We start from the raw sequence: 26,196 nt of genomic DNA on the forward strand, positions 1-26,196 counted from the left end.
ATGTATTGTAGGGTGATCAGTGAGAAGCAGATCAGGTATATATATTGTGAACGATATTTTAGCATAGGGTATTTAATCAAATACGACTGCACCGAAGAAGATATTGCTGGGCTGATCAGGATCAGATGATCTCCTATAGTAGCAAACAGTTTAAGAGAACCATTTGTTGTAACAATCAGCAGGTCTTGAACATATCTCTTCAGTCCTGATCATTATTGTGTAACCTCTTGCTCATATTTGCTCGTTGCACTAGCCGGACTAATGCTTGAACCACTTCAGACATAGGTGGCCGGAACTCAGGCTCAAGCTGACACAACATACACAAACCATTGTGATAGTGAGCGCGATTTAGGGGAGTACTCTATTGAAAATTGAACACATGGCATGTAGCAGCTTTCAGTACAAAATGAACGAACTACTTCTCAGATTACTCTAATGAGATGTTATGTCATGTTTAAGACCACACGTTTCAAATGTTTGCATTTCTATCTTAAACTTTGTGTCTAGTCACATGAATTGAAACAACGAGAGTATTACCTGAACACAGAGAGCAATAACATCAGCAAACCGGGAAAGAGATTTGACAGAATATAATCCAGAGAGAGCTGGATCAACCATCTTTTCCAGGGCATCAATATCATGAAGCTGAGGGGTTGCCCATCTAACTAAAGACTGTTCAGATCTTCGTCTTGAGCTGAGTGGAGGAGAAGAACACACGTATATTATTATGTCTTAAAACAGATTTTGGGTTCAAAATCATTAAGTTAACATTTACCTATCGAAAGGTTTTCGACCAGTACAAAGTTCCAACATAACAACTCCAAAGCTGTATACATCACTCTTGGTGGTACACTTCCCAGATATAGCAGCCTCCGGTGCGCCATATCCAGACTCTATATTATGGTTCAATCCCTATACGGAGCAAAAATAAGGGGTCCAAGTTGAAGCCATTAAGAAGATACTGATGTGGAGTTTTAGGAAATTATACTTTAGAGTAAGGCAAAAAAAACAAATTTATGAAGTGTTACCTGATCTGCATCAGCCATAAGGTTTGCTAACCCACTGTCTGATAGATGAGGATTGAGATCAGCATCAAGTAAAATATTTTCAGATTTTATATTTTTATGAACTAAAGATGGAGAACAAGCTTCATGTAGATACCTGCAAATTAAAGGAAGCTTAGATTTAGCTACTAGAATAAACCTACTCATAAGAATTGGAGAGGTCGCGACCAAAATAGAAAACTTATTCTAATTAGATCTAGTGGAAAGCCAACATACGCGGTGTTCTACAACTTAAAATAATATAATTGCTTTTCTATTCGAAATATTATTGAAACACTTTTACATGCTTACTAGTCATCAATGTTTTAAGGAAAACTAGAAGATTTATGATAGATAGGGTAGTTTACCATAAAAAAATATCTGAAACCAAGCAAACAAAAGTTTTCTCCAAGCTGCATTAATCTTATGTGATGCATAATGAAAGTAATTTTGTAAATTATGAAACTCACTCTAGTGCTCTAGCTGTGCCAAGTGCAATCTGAACTCTGCTATCCCATGTTAGTCGCGAGTTGTCTTCATCCATTCGATGCAGGAAATCATGCAGAGAACCATTTCTGTGGAATTCATAAACTAGCAGGTGCTGCTCATCTTCTGAGCAATAACCAATTAGGTCTGTTACATTTGGATGATCCAGCTGGGATATTTCAGGAATCATCTTTAGAAAATCTTCAGGATTCCGGAGCTCAGATGAATAAAGTTTCTTGACAGCAAGAACCTATGGAAGAGGAACTTAAACGATCAGAATCACTTACATCAGCATAGGTAATGTTAGCTGCAACAAGAAACAGTTAAAACGACAAACAGAACTAATAGATATTACTTTGCCATTGTCAAAGTGAGCTCGATATACACTTCCAATAGATCCGTCACCAATAAGGTTTTCTACACTGAAGCTGTCAGTAGCTATCTGTACGTCTTCAATTGAAAATTGCACAACTTTTCTTTCAGCTGTATGAGTTTTCTTCTGTGGAACAATGAGTTTTTCTGAAATGTCATCTCCACCAATGGATTTATGAGTAGTAATAGGTGGAGGTCTTAGAGATACTACAGTGGGAGTTTCAGTAGCTTCCATGCTTACTGTGGACGGAGCTTGACTGAGTTTCGTATCTGCAGCCAAAATAGGTGATGAATAGAAAAATATAGGTTCCAAAACTAACACATGATTAAAAATCAATAATACTAGTAACCAGAAAAGGGAAAATGTTAGCTGGAACTCTGATGGAATGATGCTACAGAACTTAAAACAATTGAGGTAAGGCTTAAGATGTATGAAATACCAGGTTACAAATGAAGCTGCAAAAGGGAAAGATAATTCATCATTATAGACATGCTCACTTGAACATGAAATGAAGGACGACAAGTTCAAAAGGAAAACTGATATTCCAAAATTCACCTGAGGTGATTCAGTACCTTTGCTGGAACTTGCAAGTTGCATCCAGAGTTAAAAGTGTGTTTACATAAAGAAAACTACATTTGCAATAGGACAGCCTGGAGCAGCTCCTGCTATATGCGGGATACGAGGAAGGGTCGAACCACAATGGTCTATTGTATGCAACCTTACCCTGCATTTCTGCAAGAGGTTGTTTCCACAGTTCGAACCTGATCACATGGAAGTAACTTTACTAGTTACGCCAGGGCTCCCCTTTGTGTACCACAATAAATTCAGTTCTATATTCAAATTAGATAACATGGCAAGAAAGGATCCTATCCACCATAAGAGTGTATATATGTTGAGATATTGAGGTAAGTATCAGTAAAACTGACCAGCTATGTTTCTCAACTGACCCAAAAAAGAAGTCATAAAATTATATACCTTGTACTTCATGTGACTCAGGAACAAATGGCTGAACGTCAAGTTTTTCTATGTCTGTTGAAGACTTCCTGCGTCTTTTCTTGATAATATAGATTACTGCAACTGCTCCAACCACTGAAACTGATATCACTATGCCTGCAACGCCTCCACCACCGATACCAGATTTCTCACCACTATCACTTTTACCTCCACCGCTGGAAGAATTGCCATTGCCTCCTGATTTGTGACTTTGAGTGGACTTGTTCGCAGGGACTGCAGGCCCTGAGCTCCCTGTGTTACTGTTAGATTTTCTACAATTGTATCACAAATCGTGAATTCAGTTAGAAAGTTATTTTCTACAATTATTCAAGGATGAAAAATAATTTGCAGACTGAAACACTCACTGCATTATCCCTTTAAACTTCTCTGGAATCCCACCAGTAAACTGATTGTTTTCAATATTCCTAAAGCACAAAGGAATCAACAATATAGTAACTGAGAAAGTCTTGAAATGGAACATTCAGAGATCGATAACATTCACACACACAAAGATGTTGCATAACTCACAGATTGTCAAGAGGAAGATTGGCGAGGACATCAATGTTTCCAGTGAACTGGTTGTTCTGCAGGTAGCTGCACAACACAACAATACTAGAAAGTTCAATGACACTCGACCAATACAGTACAATAATGAATCAGAAGATACGCATCTTACATTTTCTTCATGCTAGTCAGTGACTTAAAGCTTTGAGGAAGTTTACCGGTCATTGAATTGAAAGAGATATCTCTGAAGCATAAATGTAAACAATCAAAGTAAGAAACACGGGATACAACATAATATAATCAACCAAGAAGAAGAAAAGATACTTTCACTCCGTGACAACAGTTCACATGATAAACAGAAGAGATGCTGTATTTATCTATCGAGAATAGCACAAGATACATTGAAAATCTCAATCATCACAGGGTAATATCAATCTGTATAAGAAAAGGAAGAAATCGAGACAAGGCCTTACAATGTGTTGAGAGAAGAAAGTGATCCAAACATGTCATTTAGTTCTCCTTGAATTTGATTATGACTGACATTTCTACAGTCAGGCACATACAACGGAGAGAAAATCAGAACAACGAGTGTAATAATACTATACATGTAAATTGAATTTTAAAAATTCACTTACAAGTATTGAAGGGAAGTTATTTGTGAAACGGAATAAGGTAGGACACCGGTAAAACCATTACCAGCAAGGTTACTGCAATACGAGGCAAATGGAAGAATGATTTTGTGAGTAACTTTGTAAAAAACACTAGAGCCTGGAATTGAGCAAAGAAAGAAGAAATTAGGCATAAAACAACATACAGTCTCTTTACATTTGGAGGAAGCTGGTAAGGTATCTGATTTCCGAGATTATTGTTGCTTATGTCACTGCAAATTACAACATTTTACGATGTAAATACAAATAACAGAACGAAGTAAGGAAATAGTAATTGAAGCCATTGATCATCTTACAAGTTGGTTACAGATGTTAAACTCATTAGTTGGTATCCCATTGATCCGGATAGTCCTAAACCGGATATCTGGCTGAAGGAAAATGAAACGAAAACTGAAAATCAGCAATTGCCAAATCAATTAACTAACGAGAAGTTATCAAATAAAGTGTATCTCAAAAAAACGATAGGAGGATGGCGAAGAGAACATAATTACATTTCAGTTACTCTATTGCCCGAGCAAGTAATGCCTTTCCAGGATTCTCCACAAGGATCACCACCATCTGATGAGCTCCATTTTGTAAGCTGCCCCGGTGAATTTAGGGAGCTATACATTACTCTCAGGGCAGAACCTGATAATCAAAGTTGCACGCCACCAACGAAATTATTGAGAACATATAAATACACACACAGAGACTAAGAACAGCTCCAAAAAATATATAAATCGAATTCCACAATTTTGCTACTAAATTTTACAACTCATTTTTTTTTTTTTTTTTTCATGTTGTGAACTCTTTGGCTTATCGTCGGGCTTTTTAGTGAAAATTAGCAACCTAGCTTAACTATAAAAAGTCTTAGGTTTGAGTTTTGAGAATGAAAAATTACATATAGGACTCTAATGAGTTTTAGGCAAGACAAATTCGATTTAGTGGAAGCCAATAAAGCAAGATATCGAACACCAGACAAAAAAAAGTTGTACACCAAGTGTTCGACGCTCACATTATAAGTTAACAACAAAATTCTTTCTTATTTACAGCGAAACTTTGTTAGTAACTTCCAAATTAATCATGAGTGCCGTGAATATATTAATTTCTTTATGATTAAGCTACGTAGCACGTAGAATTAAGCTGACCGTCGGATGGATCTGTGTCTGCATTGATGAAGCTGCAGCCATGCAAAATGAAGAAGAGTAGGGCCACCTTTACCACCAAGCTCATCCTGCCCCCACCTTCTTCGCGTTCAATTGAACCCAATATTTTAATACGGAATTTTATCAAATAGTACTGTAACATTAAATTTCAAACTCATAATGTGATCAGATGGATTCAATAGTCATAACTTAAAAGGTTGACCCATCAAATTTAAATTCTAAATTCGTCAATGTCTCTGAACTCGAAAAAAAAATCAAGGCTTTATTAGACAAAAAAAGAGTAATCCTGACAAATTAATAGGAGAAAGAAATGGACGATCTGCAAATCTTCTTGTATATGATCAATGATACCGATGGATGATCTATAAATATATGGTCAGTAAAGCTGACTGAAGAATTAGATTAATGGCGGATCGGAATAGTTAATAGGAACTGGAAATTTATTTATAATAAAAAATGCAGAAGAAAAATGGAGTTAATAGGTTAACGTTGATAAATTGGCATGCACGATAAATTTGATGCGGGGTGAGGAGGGAAGAAGGAGTGATAGCTGAAAATGGAAATGTGAGGGAGGGAGAGAGTTACGGGTATCGGGCTGCCCCATAAGGTGGGGTGTGGGTTTATTTCGGAATTTATCCTGTTGTATTTGTTTCTTTGTTTCAATTTATTTGTGTTGTTTTTCATTTTAGCAACTTTTTGATTCTAAATCTGCAGTTTTGGCAGTAAAATATTTAAGATCCTAAAATTAAATGACAATTTTAATATATATATTTTATTTGTCTTCGTTTATAATCACAAAATTCAAAAAACTAAAAATTTGTACCAAGTTAAAACTAAATTACACCATCATTTGCACGAATATGATGTAAACCATTTGGAGATAAAAAAGAAGATAAATTATAATTTGATATATGAGTAGAGGTAATTTGATAGTGTAAAATCTTTTATACCATCTATGAAAGTTGACAAATGACAACCTAAAGTAAATGGTTAGTAACATCGATACAAAAGGAAAAATGACCTCATATATCCTTTTACTTTGCTATTTAAAATTTATATCATTATTACAAAAGTAATTTATATATATCCTATTATACAAATGACTTAAATATATAATATTATGACATGTAGTTTTATATCGCGATATGAAATTGAACGTCAAAACTCCTAGTACTCGTATTTCAAGAATAGTCATTTTGCAATTATATCCTTTCCTATTTTGAATAGTCTTCCACGTGATGAATTCTTCTTCTCCCACTTTTAACACATTTTCCGCTTTATGTCTTTGTTCCATGCACCTTCCAAGCCTCGAAGATAGTGAGTAGTGATGATGACAAATCTACAAACTCATTATCTGGACTTGTTGTATAAATTTTTTGATGAAATTCGGGTTGAATCACCATATATCCATATACCTTCTGCTGATTTTTATTCAGATCTGTGTTGATTCTCTCGGGACTCATGATGTAACTGATCCGTTTTACTGACAGACAAACCCATCTTTTGCTCCAAAAAAATCCGCAATTTTTCACTTCCCGCTTAGAGTTGATTAACAGGTTTGATATCTCTATGCAAAATGTTGCGGCTGTGGTGGAGGCCGGAGGGAGGTACAAGAGCCCCGAAAGAATCTGGCTTGGCGGCGGGTTATATCGATCACAAAGGATAGTCGAGCATGTCGTGACATCTGACGACGTTAGGGTTATCAATATCCAGGAGAATTTCAATCCCCCGGGATGCGAACGCAGTGTAAAGTTCACCGGTGGGCATTTGTTGGACCTTGTACACGGAACTTCCGAAGCCGGTGTCCGGAAGAAGGGAAAAATTCACCATGGCTCCGCTGCTCAAGGAAGAGGGTGGTGCCGCCGTGAATAAGGAAGAGGCGGCGGCATGATGGATTTAGTGATACTGGGAGAAACTCTGGTATGTATTTTCTTCTCTCCTCTGTTTTCCGCAGAATTAGGGATGTAAATTGGTAACAATAATGTTCTAATCCCATCATTCGTTTCAATTTGTTTGGCCCTACTTTTCTTTTAGCTCGTTTAAAAAAAGAATGCCTCTTTCATTTGTTTGCAACTCTTTAATTCAAAATTTTTATGTCACATTTTGGTACATTTGACATGTCGTTAATTCAAGACCACAGTGCCAAGTTAAAACTAGACAAACAAATTGAACAAAGTATCATGTTTTATAAGATCATATATAACTGTATCAATTTTCATTCAATATCTGCAGATAATGTTTGCACAAACCAAAAATATTGATTGAGAAAAAAAATGTACAAGTTAGAAGTATTTGTTTTCTTTTTGTTTTTGCTTTTCAAATTTTATTATTGTTTTTGTTTTTGCCATCACCATCTATGTAGGGGATATGATTTAACGGAGTTCTGTGGCATGAAAGAATTCAATGCATGCATCCATTGTTAAGAAACTCAAACGAAGTAGTATCTTTGTTATGTTACAAAATAGAACAAAAAAGGAAATTAGCACATAAGATGCCAACTTATTTTAAATATTACATAATATTGCTACATAAAACATGAATGAATGGGGTATATGGAGAGGTTTATGAGATAATATCACAATAAAAGGGCTACAGATAATTAATAGTACTGAACTTATAATGCAGGTGCTTAGCAGATAAGATTATCAACAGCAGACAGAGACTATAGTTATGGATCCTTCATCAAAAAGATAAAGAACATAGTTATGGATCAAATATAATGAAAGATTTTAGGATCACTACTGCTTGGAAGACGAACAGTAATATGTTCAATTCGACTTCATAGGTAAGTTTCCAAGCAGCTTCCTCTTGCATTAACAATTACAGTAAGGCAATGACATTGACAGTTACATACACAATCATCTCAAAATCCAACCATCCAAGTTAATTACTTCTGACATCTAATTGCATCCTCATTCTCATACATGATGCTATCTCGGAGTATTGGCCAATCAGAGAGGTGCATGTTGGTGTGTTTGCTTGTTTGGTGTGCAAGCTATTACTACTGACCAAGTCTAAGCTCAGCTGTTTCTGCAATTTCACCTACTAGATAGTCAGCATTTAATAGAATAAAAAGTAATTAGCGATTGGTGGAATGAGTCAACCAAATCAATTTTGTCACTGAGTTCATTTAGTCAGTTTTTGATTTGGTCAAACTTAGGAGGAAGCTTTACTAACTTGTTGTAGCTCCTAAGTCTTCTCTCTCAATAACCAAACGGCATATTTTCAACTATTTGTTCTTTGAAAACTTTATCTTTGACTTTTGTTTCTGCATTCATAGCTAAGGTATTTACTGGTAGAAGTTTATGAAGCTCCCTGATACCATATATCTAGAGCAACACAGTTAAGAGAGCTTTAGACACTTCTCTTTAAGGTGATTACTGCTTCTTGCCCAACTCTCAGACTACTTTCTGCCAGAGTTTTTCAAATGCAAAATCCAAGATGCAGCTTTCTAATTCTTTTCATTCAACTTGTTTCCATCATTAGCTTTTGCCACTACGCAAGGCAAATAAGAGGTGAAGATAATAAAACTAGTTCTATAGAGGTGGATGTGGGCATAATTCTTGATCTGGAAACAAATGTGGGAAAAGTAATGAACATATCTATCATTCTAGCCCTGGCAGATTACCATGCCAACGCTAGTCGCGGTGCCATTAAGATAGTTCCTCATTTCAGGGATTCCAAGAGAGATGATGTTGAAGCAGCATCTGCTGGTAAATTTAGCTCCATGATTTAGTTGTGTTAAACTAACATGTCTTACTCTCTTTGCTTCACGAGTCAGACATATTCTGGTAGTTGGTCATTCATGCACTATTTGCATAAGATACTCTCTTTTCTCTAAGATATTGGTTATCCTATTTTAAAAGGGATTTTCAGATGACTTCTTACAGTCTGATTGTGTATATGCAGCCATATACTTGCTAAAGGATGTCCAAGTGCAAGCTATCTTTGGGCCACAAATGTCTACACAAACTGATTTTGTGATTGACATAGGGAACAGAACAAAAGTCCCTATCATTTCTCCAGCAACAAGTCCTTCACTCTCAGTCAAGGAAAATCCCTTTTTCATTAGAGGAGCACTTCCTTCTTCCAGCCAGACTAAAGCCATTGCAGCCATTGTTAGAAACTATGATTGGAGGCAGGTTGTGATCATCTACGAGGATAGCTCCTATGGAACTGGGATAGTTCCACATCTGACTGATGCTTTACTGGAAATCAACACTTTAGTCTCCTATAGAAGTGTTATTTCTCTTTCAGCCAATGATGATGAAATCCTCAAGGAGTTATACAATTTGAACACAAAGCAGACCAGGGTATTCATCGTGCACTTGCAACCATATCTTGCCTCACGCCTTTTTCTCAAGGCCAAAGAAGCCGGGATGATGAGCAGTGGATATGCATGGATCATCACAGATGTGCTAACAAGTCTTCTGGACTCGGTAGATCATTCAGTCATTGAGTCATCAATGCAAGGTGTTCTTGGTATAAAACCTTAGATTCCAAGATCAAATGAGCTTAACAATTACACGAGGAGATGGAGAAAGAGATTCCGTCAAGAGTATCCAGACATGGACCCAGTTGAACTCAATGTTTACGGGCTATGGGCATATGATAGCATCACCGCATTAACAAAAGCAATAGCAAAAGTGGGCACTACCATCATCCCAAAATTCAAGAAAGCAGACACTAGAGAGAATTTAACGGACTTAGATGCACTTGGAACCTCAGAATTTGGATCTCTGCTCCTTGACTCTATGCGAAATACAACGCCAAAAACAGGACTAAGTGGTGAATTCCGTATCATTGATGGAGAATTGCAGCTATACACATATGAGATTGTGAATATAATTGGGAAAGGAGAGAGAAGCGTTGGATTCTGGACAGAGAAGGATGGCATTTCGCATAAACTGAAGATGAATAGTAAAACAGCTAAGAGTATGAATGAGCAACTAGCGGCCATCATTTGGCCTGGTGAATCTATTATTGTTCCGAGAGGCTGGGAAATACCCACAAGTGGGAAGAAGTTGAGGGTTGGAGTTCCTGTCAAAGGAGGGCTGGAGCAATTCATTAAAGTGGAAATAGATGCCAAAACACAAGCAGTAACTGCAACTGGTTTCATTCCAGATGTCTTCAAAGAAGTCATCCAATCTTTGCCATACGCCATCCCTTACGAATTTATTCCATTTCCAATAGATAGCCCCACTTCTCAAGACTACGATGATCTTGTTTACAAGATCTCCTCAAAGGTAATATCCAATTCTTTTTTGAATTAACCTTTTTGGCTGAATACCTTACATGCTCCTTTCCGGGACTTCCATATCTACTTTCTTCTTTGACTGAGATCAACCATAAATACTAAAATAATCGTTGTTTGCTTGAACCAGGAATATGATGCAGTTGTAGGTGATGTGACCATTTTAGCGAGCCGAGCCAAGTATGTGGATTTCACATTACCTTTTTCAGAGTCCGGTATTTCTGCTGTTGTGTCGGTAAGGAATGATGATAGAAAGAATGCTTGGATTTTCTTGAAACCTCTAAAGAGCGAGCTTTGGATAACAACAGGAGGATTCTTCATCTTCATTGGTTTTGTGGTTTGGGTACTTGAACATCGTGTAAACAAAGAGTTTCGAGGACCCAAACACAAGCAAGTTGGGATGATATTCTGGTTTTCCTTCTCAACTCTCGTTTTTGCTCATAGTAAGTCTCTAACACAAAGTAAATTATATACAAAAAGCTTTAGGATTTATCCTTGTTTCTCAACAAATCATATTATGGCTGGTTGTTTCAGGAGAGAGGGTAACTAGTAACTTTACAAGATTTGTGCTGATTGTGTGGGTTTTCGTGGTTCTGGTGCTGACATCAAGTTATACAGCCAACTTAACATCTATGTTGACAGTGCAACAGCTCCAACCTTCTATAACTGACCTCAATGATCTCATCAAGAATGGAGAATATGTTGGGTACCAAGAAGGTTCCTTTGTCAAAGATGTCTTGAAGCACATGAAGTTTGACAGTTCCAAGTTCAGAAGTTATAGCACATTGGAAGAGTATAGTAATGCCCTCTCAAGAGGAAGTAATAATGGAGGTGTTGGTGCAATTGTTGATGAACTACCTTATCTCAGACTCTTCCTCAACAAGTATTGCAGGAAGTATATTATGGTCGGTCCGACATACAAGGCTGCTGGCTTTGGATTCGTAAGAATGTTGCACTCCAGTGATGTTTCAGAACGTGTTTACATTTGTTTAGAATGGTTTATGTTCTACTCAATAATTTAATCTTTTATTTTCCCCCAACTTCTGGCAGGCATTTCCAAAAGGATCTCCTTTGGTACCTGACGTCTCAAGAGCAGTCTTGCAGGTGATGGAAGGAGAGTTTATGAATAACATAATACAGAAATGGTTTGGGAATGAAACAGATTGTCCAAAGCAAGATGGAATGGCTATAGCATCTAGCCTCACACTAGATAGTTTTATGGGCCTTTTCCTCATAGCTGGTGTATCAGCAGGCTCCGCTCTTCTCCTATTCTTCCTCATCTTCCTTTATCAGAATAGAGAAATCTTAGCCACTGATGATTCAGTGTGGCAAAAGCTTTCTGCAATAGCAAATGCCTTTGATAAAGAGAAAGACAACTCTAATTCTATGTCAGAAGAGCCATCTGAAGGCAATGAAATCCAAACAGCTATGCTGTTTGCAGAAAGTGAAGCTTCTACTGAAATATTGCCCCACCTTCCTTTGCAAAGCCCAGAAATCAGAATTTCCGACGGCTTAGGAGCATCCCCTGCACTTGAAGGGTTCTCTACAACAGAACCTGGAACTCCAGTTCATGAAAACATTACAGGGACAACTGAAGAGAGATAAGCCAGGTTTATAATAGTTAAACCATATTATATTTGCATTAAGAGGCTGTTCTAGAATTTAGACTTGGTGGGTTTAGCGTTCAACATCTTACAATTGAATTCCTTGCACTTTTGTAATATGACTTCAAAATTAAATATTTATTGAATTACTAATCTTCCATGTCAAAATTAAACTTCCGCACCAATTTAGGAATCCCCTTGAGTTATCAGAAAGGATCAGATTGTGTAATTATGAAATTCTGGAAGACAAATTTCTACCTATGAATATTTGAGAAGGGAGCCATTATTATCTTCCTTTGCGGAGTTGATTACTTAGATGATCACTCAATTAATAGTTATTATCTTAGAAAATCATTTTGTTTGTTGATCTGTGACTGTCCAGTCCATTTTAATGTGTTGTCGAAGAAAATTATCGTTTGAAATAATTATTAGTTGAGTAACCATCTGAAAAAGTCATTCCCGTCCATGTTTATGTGTTCTCTGCAGTGAGATATGTGACTGCCCCCTTCCTTGGTGGATGCCTTTGAGTCACGAGAGATCAAATATTTGGGGTGAAATATGATCAATATGAAGAAACAGTAGGAGATGAACACGCCGTTAGATGACGGTAACAGAGAGAAAATGAAAGAAGGGGCAGTTAGTTGATGGACCATTACCAAGAATTGTGAATAAGATTTCTCCAACTTAACTAGTATTTTGAGTTTGAGTAACTATGATATAGTATAAGATTTCTCTAGCTTAGCATTAACTCTATTGTGAGTCTCGTCAATCAGTCTCCAAATAGCATACACCATTTAGTATTTTTAGAAATCAAAATTACGGAACACAAGTTTTCTAAGTAACATGTCCACCCCTAGGTATATATGATCATAGCAGATAACTATTATTATCCACCCATAGTTTTATGGATAATAAATAATGAAAGATTATAGGACCAGCATTGCATGTTAGACAACTTCAACATCATATACGTAACTTCCCAAGCAGCTTCCTCTTGCATTAACAATTACTCCCTCTCTGTTTTAAAAAGAATGACCTACTTTTCTGATTAGTCTGTTTAAAAAAGAATGACCCCTTTCTTTTTTTGGCAACACTTTAATTTCAGTTTTTCACGTGACATGTTTAAGGCCACAAGATGAATATAACTTTAATTTAGAACTACAAAATTGAAATGTCATATTTATTTTCTTAAACTCCGTGCCAAGTTAAACTAAGTTACTACTCCTGACCAATTTATAACTAAAAACGCGTAAACTAAAGATTACTAGCTACAGTGGCCTCTTCTACTTACTGGTTTAATTGTAGAATTTATAGCTAAGCTAAATTTGTCAACTTTCTATGCCTTTAGCCAAAATATGGGAAGTCCTTTCAATATAGAAAAACTAAATAATTAAACATACTTCACTATTATATATTATATACTTTCAAAATATTACATATTTTATCCCTAATTAAGAGTTTCCTACCATATATTGAGGAAAATACACTTAGATACATGTATTTTTGCTATCAGATACACAAAAATAGGGAGAGAGGCTAGCGAGATGGGGAGGGAGGTGAGCGAATTCGTTATGTATCCTAGATACATGTGAATCACACTATATAGACACTAGATACATTTATGTGTATGTATGTTGGATACCAGATACATAGGAGAGTGACGAGGGAGAAAGGTGAGCAAGATTTGTTATATATCCCAGATACATGCGAATCCACTTAGATACAATATATCTAGAACAAATTACACGTAATTTTGAACCTAAGTATCCTCAAATACATGTATCTGAACGTATTCGGACACACCAAAATTTGGTAAGATACATAATATTGCAAACTAGAGTGTATCTAAATAATTAGCTTCTAAACTAATAGGATTCATGTAAGTTCCCCTTCAATATATCCTCTAGATAGTACACACAAAACGTAATTGGGTGTTGGGGGAATGAGTACCAATCAATTTTGTCAATTTTTTATTTAGTCAAACCTGAGGGGTAGTATGCTTACTAGATGTGCGGTTGTAGCATATGTGAAAAGTCCTCACTTTCAATAATCAAACGAATACTTGATTTTCAACCATTTGTTCTTTGACTTTTCTTTCTGCATTTATGGAGTTTGGTCTTATTAATTATAGGAAAATTTATCATTCTGAATGGTGGTTATCTTGCACAAATACAACTTCTTGTTGCCCAACTCTCAGACTACTTGCTACCAGAGTTTTTTCAAATGCATAATCCAAGATGCCACTTTCTAATTCTTTTCATTCAACTTATCTCCATCATTAGCTTTTACCACTATGTGGTTCGAATAAGAGGTGAAGATAATAACACTAGTGCTGTAAAGGTGGATGTGGGTATAATTCTTGATCTGGAAACAGATCTGGGAAAAGTAATGCACATATCTGTCTTACTAGCACTTGAAGATTATCATGCCAACGCTAGTCGCGGTGCCATAAGGATAGTTCCTCATATCAAGGATTCCAAGAAAGATGATGTTGAAGCAACATCTGCTGGTAAATTCAGTTCCATGATTTACTTCTGTTAAACTAGCATGCATAACTTACTTTGGGTAAATTCTTATGGTCTGATTATGTATGTGCAGCCATATACTTGCTAAAGGATGTCCAAGTGCAAGCTATCTTTGGGCCACAAATGTCTACACAAACTGATTTTGTGATCGACTTAGGGAACAGAGTAAAAGTCCCTATAATTTCTCCAGCAACAAGTCCTTTACTTACAGTCAAGGAAAATCCCTACTTCATCAGAGCAGCACTTCCTTCTTCAAGCCAGACTAAGGCCATTGCAGCACTTGTTAAAAACTTTGATTGGAGGGAGGTTGTGGTAATCTATGAGGATAGCCCCTATGGGTTCGGGATAGTTCCACATTTGACTGATGCCTTACTGGAAATCAGCAGTTTAGTTTCCTATAGAAGTGTTCTCTCTCCGTCAGCCAATGATGATCAAATTCTCAAGGAGTTATACAATTTGAATACAAAGCAGACCAGGGTGTTTGTCGTGCACTTGCGACCATATCTTGCCTCCCGCCTTTTTCTCAAGGCTAAAGAAGCAGGGATGATGAGCAGTGGATATGCATGGATCATGACAGATGTGCTAACGAGTCTTCTGGACTTGGTAGATCATTCAGTCATTGAGTCATCAATGCAAGGTGTTCTGGGTATAAAACCTTACATTCCAAGATCAAATCAGCTTAACAATTACACGAAGAGATGGAGAAAGAGATTCCGTCAAGAGTATCCAGACATGGACCAAATAGAACTCAATGCTTTCGGGCTATGGGCATACGATGGCATCACCTTATTAGCAGAAGCAGTAGAGAAATTGGGCACTACTGCTATCCCAAAATTAAAGAAACCAGACACTAGAGAGAACTTAACAGACTTAGACGCACTTGGAACGTCAGAAGTGGGATCTCAGCTCATTGACTCTATGCGAAACACAGCGCTAAAACAAGGATTAAGTGGTGATTACCGTATCATCGATGGAGAACTGCAGCCATTCCCATATCAGATTGTGAATATAATTGGGAAAGGAGAGAAAAGCATTGGATTTTGGACGGAGAAGGATGACATTTCGTGTAAACTGAAGAATGGTAAAACAGCAGCTAAGTGTAATAATAAGCAACTAGGAGCCATTTTTTGGCCAGGTGATTCAACTATTGTTCCAAGAGGCTGGGAAATGCCCACAAGTGGGAAGAAGTTAAGGGTTGGAGTTCCTCTCAAAGGAGGGCTGGAGCAACTCATTAAAGTGGAAAGAGATTCAAAAACACAAGCAGTAACAGCAACTGGTTTCTGTGCAGATGTCTTCAAAGAAGTCATCCTATCTTTGCCATATGCTCTCCCTTACGAATTTATTCCATTTCCAATACAAGATCCCCTCACTCTTCCAGACTATGATGATCTTGTTCACAAGATCACTTCTCAGGTAATATATAATCTCTGTTCCAATAAACCTCTTTGGCTCTATATCTTACTAACATGGTCCTTTTTGGGACTTCGATATCTATTTTCTGCTATTACAATCAACTATTTATACTGGAATAATCAATGTTTGCTTGAACCAGGACTATGATGCAGTTGTAGGTGATGTGACCATTTTAGCGAGCCGGTCAGAGTATGTGGATTTCACATTACCTTTTATAGAGTCAGGTATTTCTGTAGTTGTGCCGGTAAGGGATGATGATAGGAGGGATGCTTGGATTTTCTTGAAACCTCTAAAGAGCGAGCTTTGGATAACAACCGGAGCATTCTTCGTTTTCATTGGTTTTGTGGTTTGGGTACTAGAACATCGTGTAAACAAAGAGTTCCGAGGACCCAAACGCAAGCAAGTTGGGATGATATTTTGGTTTTCCTTCTCAACTCTCGTTTTTGCTCATAGTAAGACACTAACTCAAAGCATATTATTATATACGAAGGATATAGGATTTTTCCTTGTGTCTCAACAAATCATATATATGGCTGGTTGTTGCAGGAGAGAGGGTAACAAGTAACTTAACAAGATTTGTGCTGATAGTGTGGGTTTTTGTGGTTCTGGTGCTGACATCAAGTTATACAGCCAGCTTAACATCTATGTTGACACTGCAACAGCTCCAACCTACTATAACAGACCTCAATGATCTCATCAAGAATGGAGAATATGTTGGGTACCAAGAAGGTTCCTTTGTCAAAGATGTCTTCATAAAGCGCATGAAATTTGACAGCTCCAAGTTCAGAAGTTATATCACATTGGAAGATTATGATGACGCCCTCTCAAGAGGAAGCAAAAATGGAGGTGTAGGTGCAATTGTTGATGAACTACCTTATCTCAGACTCTTCCTCAACAAGTACTGCAGGAAGTATATTATGGTCGGCCGGACATACAAGGCTGCCGGCTTTGGGTTTGTAAGATTGTACACTCCACTGATGTTTCAGACACTGTTAACATATATATTTAGAATGATTTGTTGTTTACTCAATCATCTAATCTTTTATTGCAGGCATTTCCAAAAGGATCTCCTTTGGTACCTGACGTCTCGAGAGCAGTCTTGAAGGTGATGGAAGGAGAGTTTATGAATAACGTAATACAGAAATGGTTTGGGAATGAAACAGGTTGTCCACAGAAAGATGAAACGGCTATAACATCTGATAGCCTCACGTTAGATAGTTTTAAGGGACTTTTCCTCATAGCTGGTGTATCAGCAGGCTCCGCTCTTCTCCTATTCTTCCTCAACTTCCTTAATCAGAATAGAGAAATCTTAGCCACTGATGATTCAATATGGCAAAAGCTTACAGCAATTGCAAAAGTCTTTGATGAAGAGAAAGACAACTCTAATTCTATGTCAGAAAAGCCATCTGAAAGCAATGGAAGCAATGCACCTAAACTGCTCGCAGCAAGTGAAGCTTCTCCTGAGATATTGCCTGACCTTCCTTTGCAAATCCCAGAAATCAGAATTTCCGACGGACTAGGAGCATCCCCTGCTGCTGAAGGGTTCTCTACAACAGAACCTGGAACTCCAGTTCATGAAACCATTACAGACACAATTGAAGAAAGATGACACATATAGCTACTACCATAATTGTGACACACCTGAATAGGGCCCTATATGAGATTGCACAGAGATGAGCTAGCATTAGGGTTAGTTAAACCAGATTACATTATATCTTTGTTATTGATCTTGGCCAGAATATTAGCATCAAGAGGTGGCTCCAGGATTCCATTTGATGGATTTAACCCTTACTTTTTCTTAGTGGTTTCTTTTTCAATATTATTATTACTCATAGAATGTATGCGTCCACTAACAGTCAATGGACCAAGTCCCTTGAAAGAAAAATTGTGTGGAAAATAAATAACACAAAGTAAAACAAATACAAGAGTTTTACGTGGAAAGCCCCTTGTTCAAGGGAGGAAAAAATCACAGTCTGTCTCACAGGATTTAACCCAACTCCATTATCATCAGAAGTGCAAAGCTTCAGATTACAAACTCTTGTAACCTAGGAATTAAACTCTTAATCCCTTCCCCTCATAGTAACAACTCTGTTACTCAAAAACTAAGCAATAACTCTATGACCCACTAAATCAACTAGCTATAGTTGATCTAGAATTCAAGAATACAACATAACTAACTCTAGCTATAACTCGGAATACTCAGAAAAAATTTCAAATGATCTGATTCCTTTATAATGTAGGAATAGATCTTACAAGTATAAGCACAGAAATATAAGCCCTAAAAACACCTAAGAACGATGATAACTCTATCATTTATCGAGAAATATTTCCCTGAGAGAATGACTTTTGCTGTTGTGAATTTTTATATTGCAAAAACTTGAGTTTGTGTCAATGTCAAAGAGGTGTATTATAGGATGGACCCAAACTCTTGAAGCAATGCCCTGCCATTGGCTGAATGTCTGCTGCAAAATACGCGCACCAACCACAGCAGGTGTTGCAGCTTTTAGACCGCTGTTTTTTTCATAAACGGAACTCTCAATCTCTCTTGGAATCTGGTCGTTCGTTAGATCTCAAAGTTTGTTAAATCATCAAAATTTTAGAGACAATTTAAATAACATTAGTACTTTGTTTTGTCTTCACTGCTTGTGTAGAGGATATAATTCAATGAAACCATATCATATATATTTCTTTCAATATGTGCAAATAATGTTTGGAGAAACCAAAAATACTGCAAACTAGTGCTGTTAACAATTTAATACTACTGATGTTACCAATCCAAAATATATTGCAAACTAAAAAGAAAAACAAGTTTAAAAGATAATAGACGGTTATATCTTATTGTGATCATATCAGAAAACGACCACAGTAAATAATCATATATATATATATATATAAAAGAGAACCCTAGGCCTGCCTACGTGGCGCCATCACAAATTAGGATTCCTTTTTTAATTAATTTATTTACAAAACTATCCTTCCCCTTTCATAAAAATTTACGACTTTAATGAAAAGTTGTGACTTTTATGAAAAGTTGCGACTTATATAAATAGTTGCGACTTTTATGAAAAGTTGTAACTTCTATGTAGAGTTGTGACTGTTATGAAAAATTGTGTCTTTTATGAAAGGTTATGACCTTTCCAAAACGTTGTAACTTTTCCAAAGAGTTGTGACCTTTCCAATAATGCACAATAAACATTTGTTCACACTACCCTTTGTTGTCTAGCTATAAATAGAGTGATTTCCTCTCATTTTAAAACAACGGAAATTTTGAACTTCTTCTTCTTAACCCGCACAATTAAATATTCGTGTACAATTTTTTCCTTTCTGTTTCATCCTATTATTATAGATCCTGGTATATTTTTTTACAGTCATTAATATTATGCTTATGTTATTAATTATTGTTTTTGAGTACATGTTTTAAACTTGTGTTTATGTTTCTGCAAAGTTATTGTTGTAAGTATTTGTTAGTACAGATTAAACAACACATGTTAATTGAGTATTCATGCAAGTTTTCTCTTCTGATCATGAAATTGTTGAAGGTACAGTAAAAAAATTCCTTAAAGATCTATACTATTATTTGTCATTATCACATAACTCAAGAACATTTAATGAATGAATTATTCAGGAAATAATAAATTAATGGTTATTTAATCATCATTAAAAGGAAAAAAATAAGAGAATAAAATAAGAATATATATACACAAAGGCGTTTCGTAAGAACAAGAACACATTTAAGTTGTATAGATTTTACAATTGTGATATATGTCTCAGGAGAAAATTCAAAAATTTGTTAACATATTCAAAAAAGAAATTACTTACATTATTAATGCTTGTTATATGTAATCTTATATGTAAGATAATATAGTGTTTTCATTTTAATGACTCATATATTTTAAGTATTATTTTATAAATTCAGTGATTTTACTAGTCATAAATAATGGAGATTATAGGATCACCTCAACTGCATGTCAAATAACTTCAACATCATACACGTAACTTCCGGAGCAGCTTCCTCTTGCATTAACAATTACTCTTTCCGTCTCATTTTATGTGGCACTGTTTAACTTGACATGGTATTTTTTTTTTATTTTTAAAAAGACTTTTAAACTTGTGATCTAAAACAATCCTTAGATATTTGTGTGTTTGTAAATAATTTCATTAAGGATAACAATGAATTTTAAGTGAAATTGTTTCTAGGGAAAAAACTCAAATATGCCATCGAACTTTGAGAAAGGTCATATATGTCATTCGTTAAAAAATTGGCTCATCTATGCCATTTTCATTTGAGAAAAACCTCATTCATGCCATTATTTATTAACTGAAATAGCATAGATGAGACAAACTTTTAACGGATGTCATAAATGAGTCTTTTCTCAAAGGTCGATGACATAGTTGAACCTTTTCTCTTCTATAGAAATGATTTAATTGATGACATGGCCGAATCATAATTGACCACGTGTATAAAATGATCTTACAAAACCAAAATTATTTTTAGTTAACAACTAATGGTATGGATGGATTTTTTCTCAAACGAAAATGACATAGATGAACCAAACTTTTAACGGATGACATAAATGAGTCTTTTCTCAAATTTCAATAGCATTTTTGAGTATTTTCCCTTATTTCTAATTATAGTAAGATGACATTGTTTTTTGGAACAAACTAAAAAAAAGGGTGCCACATAAATTGGGGCGGAGGGAGTATATATATATATATATATTGAGACAATGACATTGACACCTACATGTATACCCAACCATCCTCATTCCAAGATTCCATCTCCATGTTGGGTAGGCTTGCTTTGTTTGGTTTTGCAACTTGCAAGCAAGTTAATACCATTGACACCTACATGTATACCCAACCATCCTCATTCCAAGATTCCATCTCCATGTTGGGTATTCTTGCTTTGTTTCGTTTTGCAACTTGCAAGCAAGTTAATACGAAAAATTTTGTGGTGGTAGAGGCATAAATATGACTTTGGTAGGTAAGATAAAGAAAATATGGGGACCCTACCTTTCTCATCTTATGTTCTGTCTTTCTTCTCTCCTTTAGCTCCTCACCCCTCATCTTCATCATTTTTTTTCTCACTTCTTTTTTAAGAAATTCTTTATTTTATCTTATATTTTGTCTTATAAAAAATATAAAAGGGAAAGGAATAGAGCTCATGAGTAAAAAAAACTGATTTGAAAAATTTACCAATAGAGTTTTTTTTTAAAAAAAAAGTGAAGGGAAAAAAATGGAGGATGGAGATTTTTTTTTTAAAAAAAAAGTGAAAGGGAAGGTATTATAGTAATCCTTCACATGCCAAGTCATATTTGTGCCTAGAGGTGTTCATGGTTGGATTTGGATTGATTATTGGCTAAAATTAAAACCAGATCAATTTAGTTGGTTTCTAAATTCTAAAACCAAACGAAAAATATAATTGTCGGTTTGGTTCCATTTTTTTTGTTTTTTCGGTTTGGAAGTAATAATTTTTTTGAAGACATATATATAAACACAAACACCTAGTACATGAACAATACACATGAAAGTTATTGTGGATTCAATCAAGCAATACTATAATTATTATAATTACACGTTCAATTTGGTTATTTTTACAGTTTTAAAACCAAACCAAACCAAATAGTGTTGATTTTCAAAATTTAAAACCAAATTGAACAAAATATCATTTTTTTAATCGATTTGGTTCGGATTATAGTTCGATTTGATTTTTTAACGATAACCCGGAACAACCCTACAAGTTGTGCCTCTACCACCATAAAGTTTTATACTACTGACCAATTCTAAACTGAAACCGTCTAAGTAAACTAAAGATTACTAGTCATAGCTGCCCTTTTCCAATGTCCAAGTCATAGAAACAATGGTCTCTTCTACTTATTTGTAACTGAGCTAGCTCTCAACTTTCAACATGACTTAGCCAAAATATGGGAAGTCCTTTTAGTAGCCTCTAGATAGTCATCCAATGAATACAAAAACTTCTTTGGGTAATGGGAGAATGAGTACAAATCAATTTTGTCACTATGTTCATTTAGTCATTTATTGATTTGGTCAAAACTGAGGAGGCTTTACTAGCTTGTGGTCTAACAAGTGTGAAAAGTCCTCTTTCTTTAATAATCAAACTAGTATATTTTAAACCATTTGTATTTCTTTGAAAACTTTGACTTTTCTTTCTGCAGTTATGAGGTTTGGTCTTATTTAATTGTAGAAAAGTTATAGTTGAGATACCTTTAAACACATCTCTGAATGGTGGACTGGTGGTTATACATCTTGCACAAGCACAACTGCTTCTTGCCCAACACTCATATTACTCTCTACAAGAGTTTTTCAAATGCATAATCCAAGATGCAAATTCCTAATTATTTTCGTTCAACTTGTTTCCATCATTAGCTTTTGCCACTATGTAATTCGAATAAGAGGTGAAGATAATAACACTAGTGCTGTAAAGGTGGATGTGGGCATAATTCTTGATCTGGAAACAGATGTGGGAAAAGTAATGCACATAGCTATCTTACTAGCTCTTGCGGATTATCATGCCAACACTAGTCGCGGTGCCATAAGGATAGTTCCTCATATCAGGGATTCAAAGAAAGATGATATTGAAGCAGCATCAGCTGGTAAAATTCAGCTCTAAGCTTTACCTACGTTAAACTAGGATTATTTTTCTCTCTTTGCTTCAAAAGATTCACTATTTCTCTAAGATATTACTTTTCCTATTTTGAAAAAGAGATGTTCAGACAATTTCTTATAGTCTGATTGTGTATGTGCAGCCATATGCTTGCTAAAGGATGTCCAAGTGCAAGCTATCTTTGGGCCACAAATGTCTACACAAACTGATTTTGTGATTGACTTGGGGAACAGAGTTAGAGTTCCTATAATATCTCCAGCAACTAGTCCTTCACTTTCAGTCAAGGAAAATCCCTTCTTCATCAGAGGAGCACTTCCTTCTTCCAGCCAGACTAGAGCCATTGCAGCAATTGTTAAAAACTATAATTGGAGGGAGGTTGTAGTAATCTATGAGGAAAGCCCCTATGGAACCGGGATACTTCCATATTTGACTGATGCCTTGCTGGAAATCAATACTTTAGTCTCCTATAGAAGTGGTATTTCTCCTTCAGCCAATGATGATCAAATCCTCAGGGAACTATACAAGTTGAAGACAATGCAGACCAGGGTGTTCATTGTGCACTTGCAAGAACATCTTGCCTCCCGCCTTTTCCTCAAGGCCAAAGAAACTGGGATGATGAACAGTGGATATGCATGGATCATCACAGATGTGCTAACGAGTCTTCTGGACCTGGTAGATACTTCAGTAATTGAGTCATCAATGCAAGGTGTTCTGGGTGTAAAATCTTATGTTCCAAGATCAAATGAGCTTGACATGTTCACCAAGAGATGGAGAAAGAGATTTCGTCAAGAGTATCCAGACATGGACCAAGTAGAACTCAATGTTTTCGGGCTATGGGCATATGATAGCATCACCTTATTAGCAGAAGCAGTAGAGAAAGTGGGCACTACTGCTATCCCGAAATTAAAGAAACCAGACACTAGAGAGAACTTAACAGACCTAGATGCACTTGGAACCTCAGAAGTGGGATCTCTGCTCATTGACTCTATGCAAAACACAGAGCTAAAACCAGGACTAAGTGGTGATTTCCGTATCGTTGATAGAGAACTGCAGCCGTCCCCATATCAGATTGTGAATATAATCGGGAAAGGAGAGAAAATCGTTGGATTCTGGACAGAGAAGGATGGCATTTTGCATAAACTGAAGATGAATGGTAAAACAGCTAAAACTAATAATAAGCAACTAGGGGTCATCATTTGGCCTGGTGAATCTACTATTGTTCCGAGAGGCTGGGAAATACCCACAAGTGGGAAGAAGTTAAGGGTTGGAGTTCCTGACGGGCTGGACCAATTCATTAAAGTGGAAAGAGATCCAACAACACAAGAAGTAAAGGCAACTGGTTTTGTTCCAGATGTCTTCAAAGAAGTCATCATATCTTTGCCATATGCTGTCCCCTACGAATTTATTCCATTTCCAATAGCACATAGCCCTACTTCTAAAAACTATGATGATCTTGTTCACAAGATCACTTCTAAGGTAAAATTAACCTCTTCAGCTGAATAACTCACTTACATGCTCCTTTTTTGGACTTCTTATCTATGTTCTGTTTTTGCGACCAACAATAAATACTAAAATAATCAATGTTTGCTTGAACCAGGAATATGATGCAGTTGTAGGTGATGTTACCATTTTAGCAAGCCGATCTGAGTATGTAGATTTCACATTACCTTATTCAGAGTCGGGTATTTCTGCAGTTGTGCCTTTAAGGAATGATGATAGGAAGAACNCCAGGAATATGATGCAGTTGTAGGTGATGTTACCATTTTAGCAAGCCGATCTGAGTATGTAGATTTCACATTACCTTATTCAGAGTCGAGTATTTCTGCAGTTGTGCCTTTAAGGAATGATGATAGGAAGAATGCTTGGATCTTCTTGAAACCTTTAAAGGCCGAGCTGTGGATAGCAACCGGAGCATTCTTCGTCTTCATTGGTTTTGTGGTTTGGGTACTCGAACATAGTGTAAACGAAGATTTTCGAGGACCCAAACGCAAGCAAGTTGGGATGATATTTTGGTTTTCCTTCTCAACTCTCGTTTTTGCTCATAGTAAGTCTCTAACTCAAATCAAATTATAGACCAAAAGTTTTAAGATTTCTCCTTGTTTCTCAACAAATCCTATATATGGCTGGTTATTGCAGAAGAGAAGATAACAAGTAACTTATCAAGATTTGTGCTGACTGTGTGGGTTTTCGTGGTTCTGGTGCTGACATCAAGCTATACAGCCAGCTTAACATCTATGCTAACAGTGCAACAGCTTCAACCTACTATAACAGACCTCAATGATCTCATCAAGAATGGAGAATATGTAGGGTACAAAAAAGGTTCCTTTGTCAAAGACGTTTTGACACGCATGAAATTTGACAGCTCCAAATTTAGGAGTTATAGCACATTGGAAGAGTATAATGATGCACTCTCAAGAGGTAGTAAAAATGGAGGTGTTGGTGCAATTGTTGATGAACTACCTTATCTCAGACTCTTGCTGAACAAATACTGCAGGAAGTATATTATGGTTGGTCCGACATACAAGGCTGCCGGCTTTGGATTTGTAAGATTGTTGTACTTAACTGATGTTTCAGAAAGTGTTGACATTTATTTAGAGTGGTTAATGGTTTACTCAATGATCTAATCTTTAATTTTACCACAACTTCTTGCAGGCATTTCCAAAAGGATCTCCTTTGGTACCTGACGTCTCAAGAGCAGTCTTGCAGGTGATGGAAGGAGAGTTTATGAATAACATAATACAGAAATGGTTTGGGAATGAAACAGATTGTCCAAAGCAAGATGGAATGGCTATAGCATCTAGCCTCACACTAGATAGTTTTATGGGCCTTTTCCTCATAGCTGGTGTATCAGCGGGCTCCGCTCTTCTCCTATTCTTCCTCATCTTCCTTTATCAGAATAGAGAAATCTTAGCCACTGATGATTCAGTATGGCAAAAGCTTTCTGCAATAGCAAATGCCTTTGATAAAGAGAAAGACAACTCTAATTCTATGTCAGAAGAGCCATCTGAAGGCAATGAAATCCAAACAGCTATGCTGTTTGCAGAAAGTGAAGCTTCTGCTGAAATATTGCCCCACCTTCCTTTGCAAAGCCCAGAAATCAGAATTTCCGACGGCTTAGGAGCATCCCCTGCACTTGAAGGGTTCTCTACAACAGAACCTGGAACTCCAGTTCATGAAAACATTACAGGGACAACTTAAGAGAGATAAGCCAGGTTTAAAATAGTTAAACCATATTATATTTGCATTAAGAGGCGTCTCTAGTATATAGAATTTATGGGTTTAACCTTCAACATCTTACAATTGAATTCCTTGCACTTTTGTAATATGCATTCATTATTAAATATTTATTGAATTACTAATTTTCCGCATATATTTGCGTTCCATGTCAAAATTAAACTTCCGCACCAATTTAAGAAGCCCTTTGAGTTATCAGAAAGGATCAGATGCAATTATGAAATTCTGGAAGACAAATTTCTACCTATGAAATATTTGAGAAGGGAGTCATTATTAGCTTCTCTAGCTTAACATTAACTCTATTACAAGTCTGGTCGATTAGGACTATC

General features: G+C 36.3%; 2 protein-coding genes and 2 pseudogenes across 3 annotated transcripts; 3 read left to right on the forward strand and 1 right to left on the reverse strand.

The window, feature by feature from the left end:
- Nucleotides 1-36: 36 nt before the first annotated feature.
- Nucleotides 37-5,281, reverse strand: LOC125874922 (protein STRUBBELIG-RECEPTOR FAMILY 6-like). 2 transcript variants are annotated; one of them, XM_049555971.1, is made up of 16 exons: nucleotides 5,195-5,281; nucleotides 4,559-4,694; nucleotides 4,364-4,435; nucleotides 4,214-4,279; nucleotides 4,035-4,106; nucleotides 3,873-3,944; nucleotides 3,572-3,643; nucleotides 3,424-3,489; nucleotides 3,261-3,320; nucleotides 2,878-3,167; nucleotides 1,885-2,171; nucleotides 1,514-1,779; nucleotides 1,029-1,161; nucleotides 776-912; nucleotides 538-694; nucleotides 37-307 (listed from the first exon to the last, which is right to left on the reverse strand). In XM_049555971.1, the coding sequence occupies exons 1-16, from the start codon at nucleotides 5,277-5,279 to the stop codon at nucleotides 200-202; spliced, it is 2,079 nt and encodes a 692-aa protein (XP_049411928.1). In that variant the 5' UTR covers nucleotides 5,280-5,281; the 3' UTR covers nucleotides 37-199. The 2 variants fall into 2 exon arrangements, with proteins under 2 accessions (XP_049411928.1, XP_049411929.1); XM_049555972.1 differs by lacking the exon at nucleotides 5,195-5,281 and having other exon boundaries at nucleotides 4,364-4,457; nucleotides 4,559-4,689.
- Nucleotides 5,282-8,512: 3,231 nt separating this feature from the next.
- On the forward strand, nucleotides 8,513-25,990 carry LOC125874916 (glutamate receptor 2.8-like; annotated as a pseudogene).
- On the forward strand, nucleotides 14,220-17,866 carry LOC125874912 (glutamate receptor 2.8-like; annotated as a pseudogene).
- LOC125874917 (glutamate receptor 2.8-like) lies at nucleotides 22,264-25,990 on the forward strand. Its single transcript, XM_049555964.1, has 5 exons — nucleotides 22,264-22,622; nucleotides 22,776-24,109; nucleotides 24,365-24,677; nucleotides 24,770-25,176; nucleotides 25,286-25,990. Exons 1-5 carry the CDS (start codon nucleotides 22,337-22,339, stop codon nucleotides 25,829-25,831), a joined length of 2,886 nt encoding a protein of 961 aa, XP_049411921.1. The 5' UTR covers nucleotides 22,264-22,336; the 3' UTR covers nucleotides 25,832-25,990.
- Nucleotides 25,991-26,196: the final 206 nt, after the last annotated feature.

This window comes from Solanum stenotomum, chromosome 8, assembly GCF_019186545.1.
Source record: "Solanum stenotomum isolate F172 chromosome 8, ASM1918654v1, whole genome shotgun sequence".
NCBI lineage: Eukaryota > Viridiplantae > Streptophyta > Magnoliopsida > Solanales > Solanaceae > Solanum > Solanum stenotomum.

Excerpts from the sequence above, each read along its gene's own strand:
- LOC125874922 (XM_049555971.1), bottom strand. The coding sequence starts at position 5,279 with ATGAGCTTGGTGGTAAAGGTGGCCCTACTCTTCTTCATTTTGCATGGC. Across the intron at positions 3,321-3,423 it reads AATCTTCCTCTTGACAATCT|GAATATTGAAAACAATCAGT; the intron begins GTGAGTTATGCA and ends TTTGTGCTTTAG. Across the intron at positions 1,162-1,513 it reads GGCACAGCTAGAGCACTAGA|GTATCTACATGAAGCTTGTT; the intron begins GTGAGTTTCATA and ends TTTAATTTGCAG.
- LOC125874917 (XM_049555964.1), top strand. The coding sequence starts at position 22,337 with ATGCATAATCCAAGATGCAAATTCCTAATTATTTTCGTTCAACTTGTT. Across the intron at positions 24,678-24,769 it reads AACTCTCGTTTTTGCTCATA|AAGAGAAGATAACAAGTAAC; the intron begins GTAAGTCTCTAA and ends TGGTTATTGCAG. Across the intron at positions 25,177-25,285 it reads AGGCTGCCGGCTTTGGATTT|GCATTTCCAAAAGGATCTCC; the intron begins GTAAGATTGTTG and ends AACTTCTTGCAG.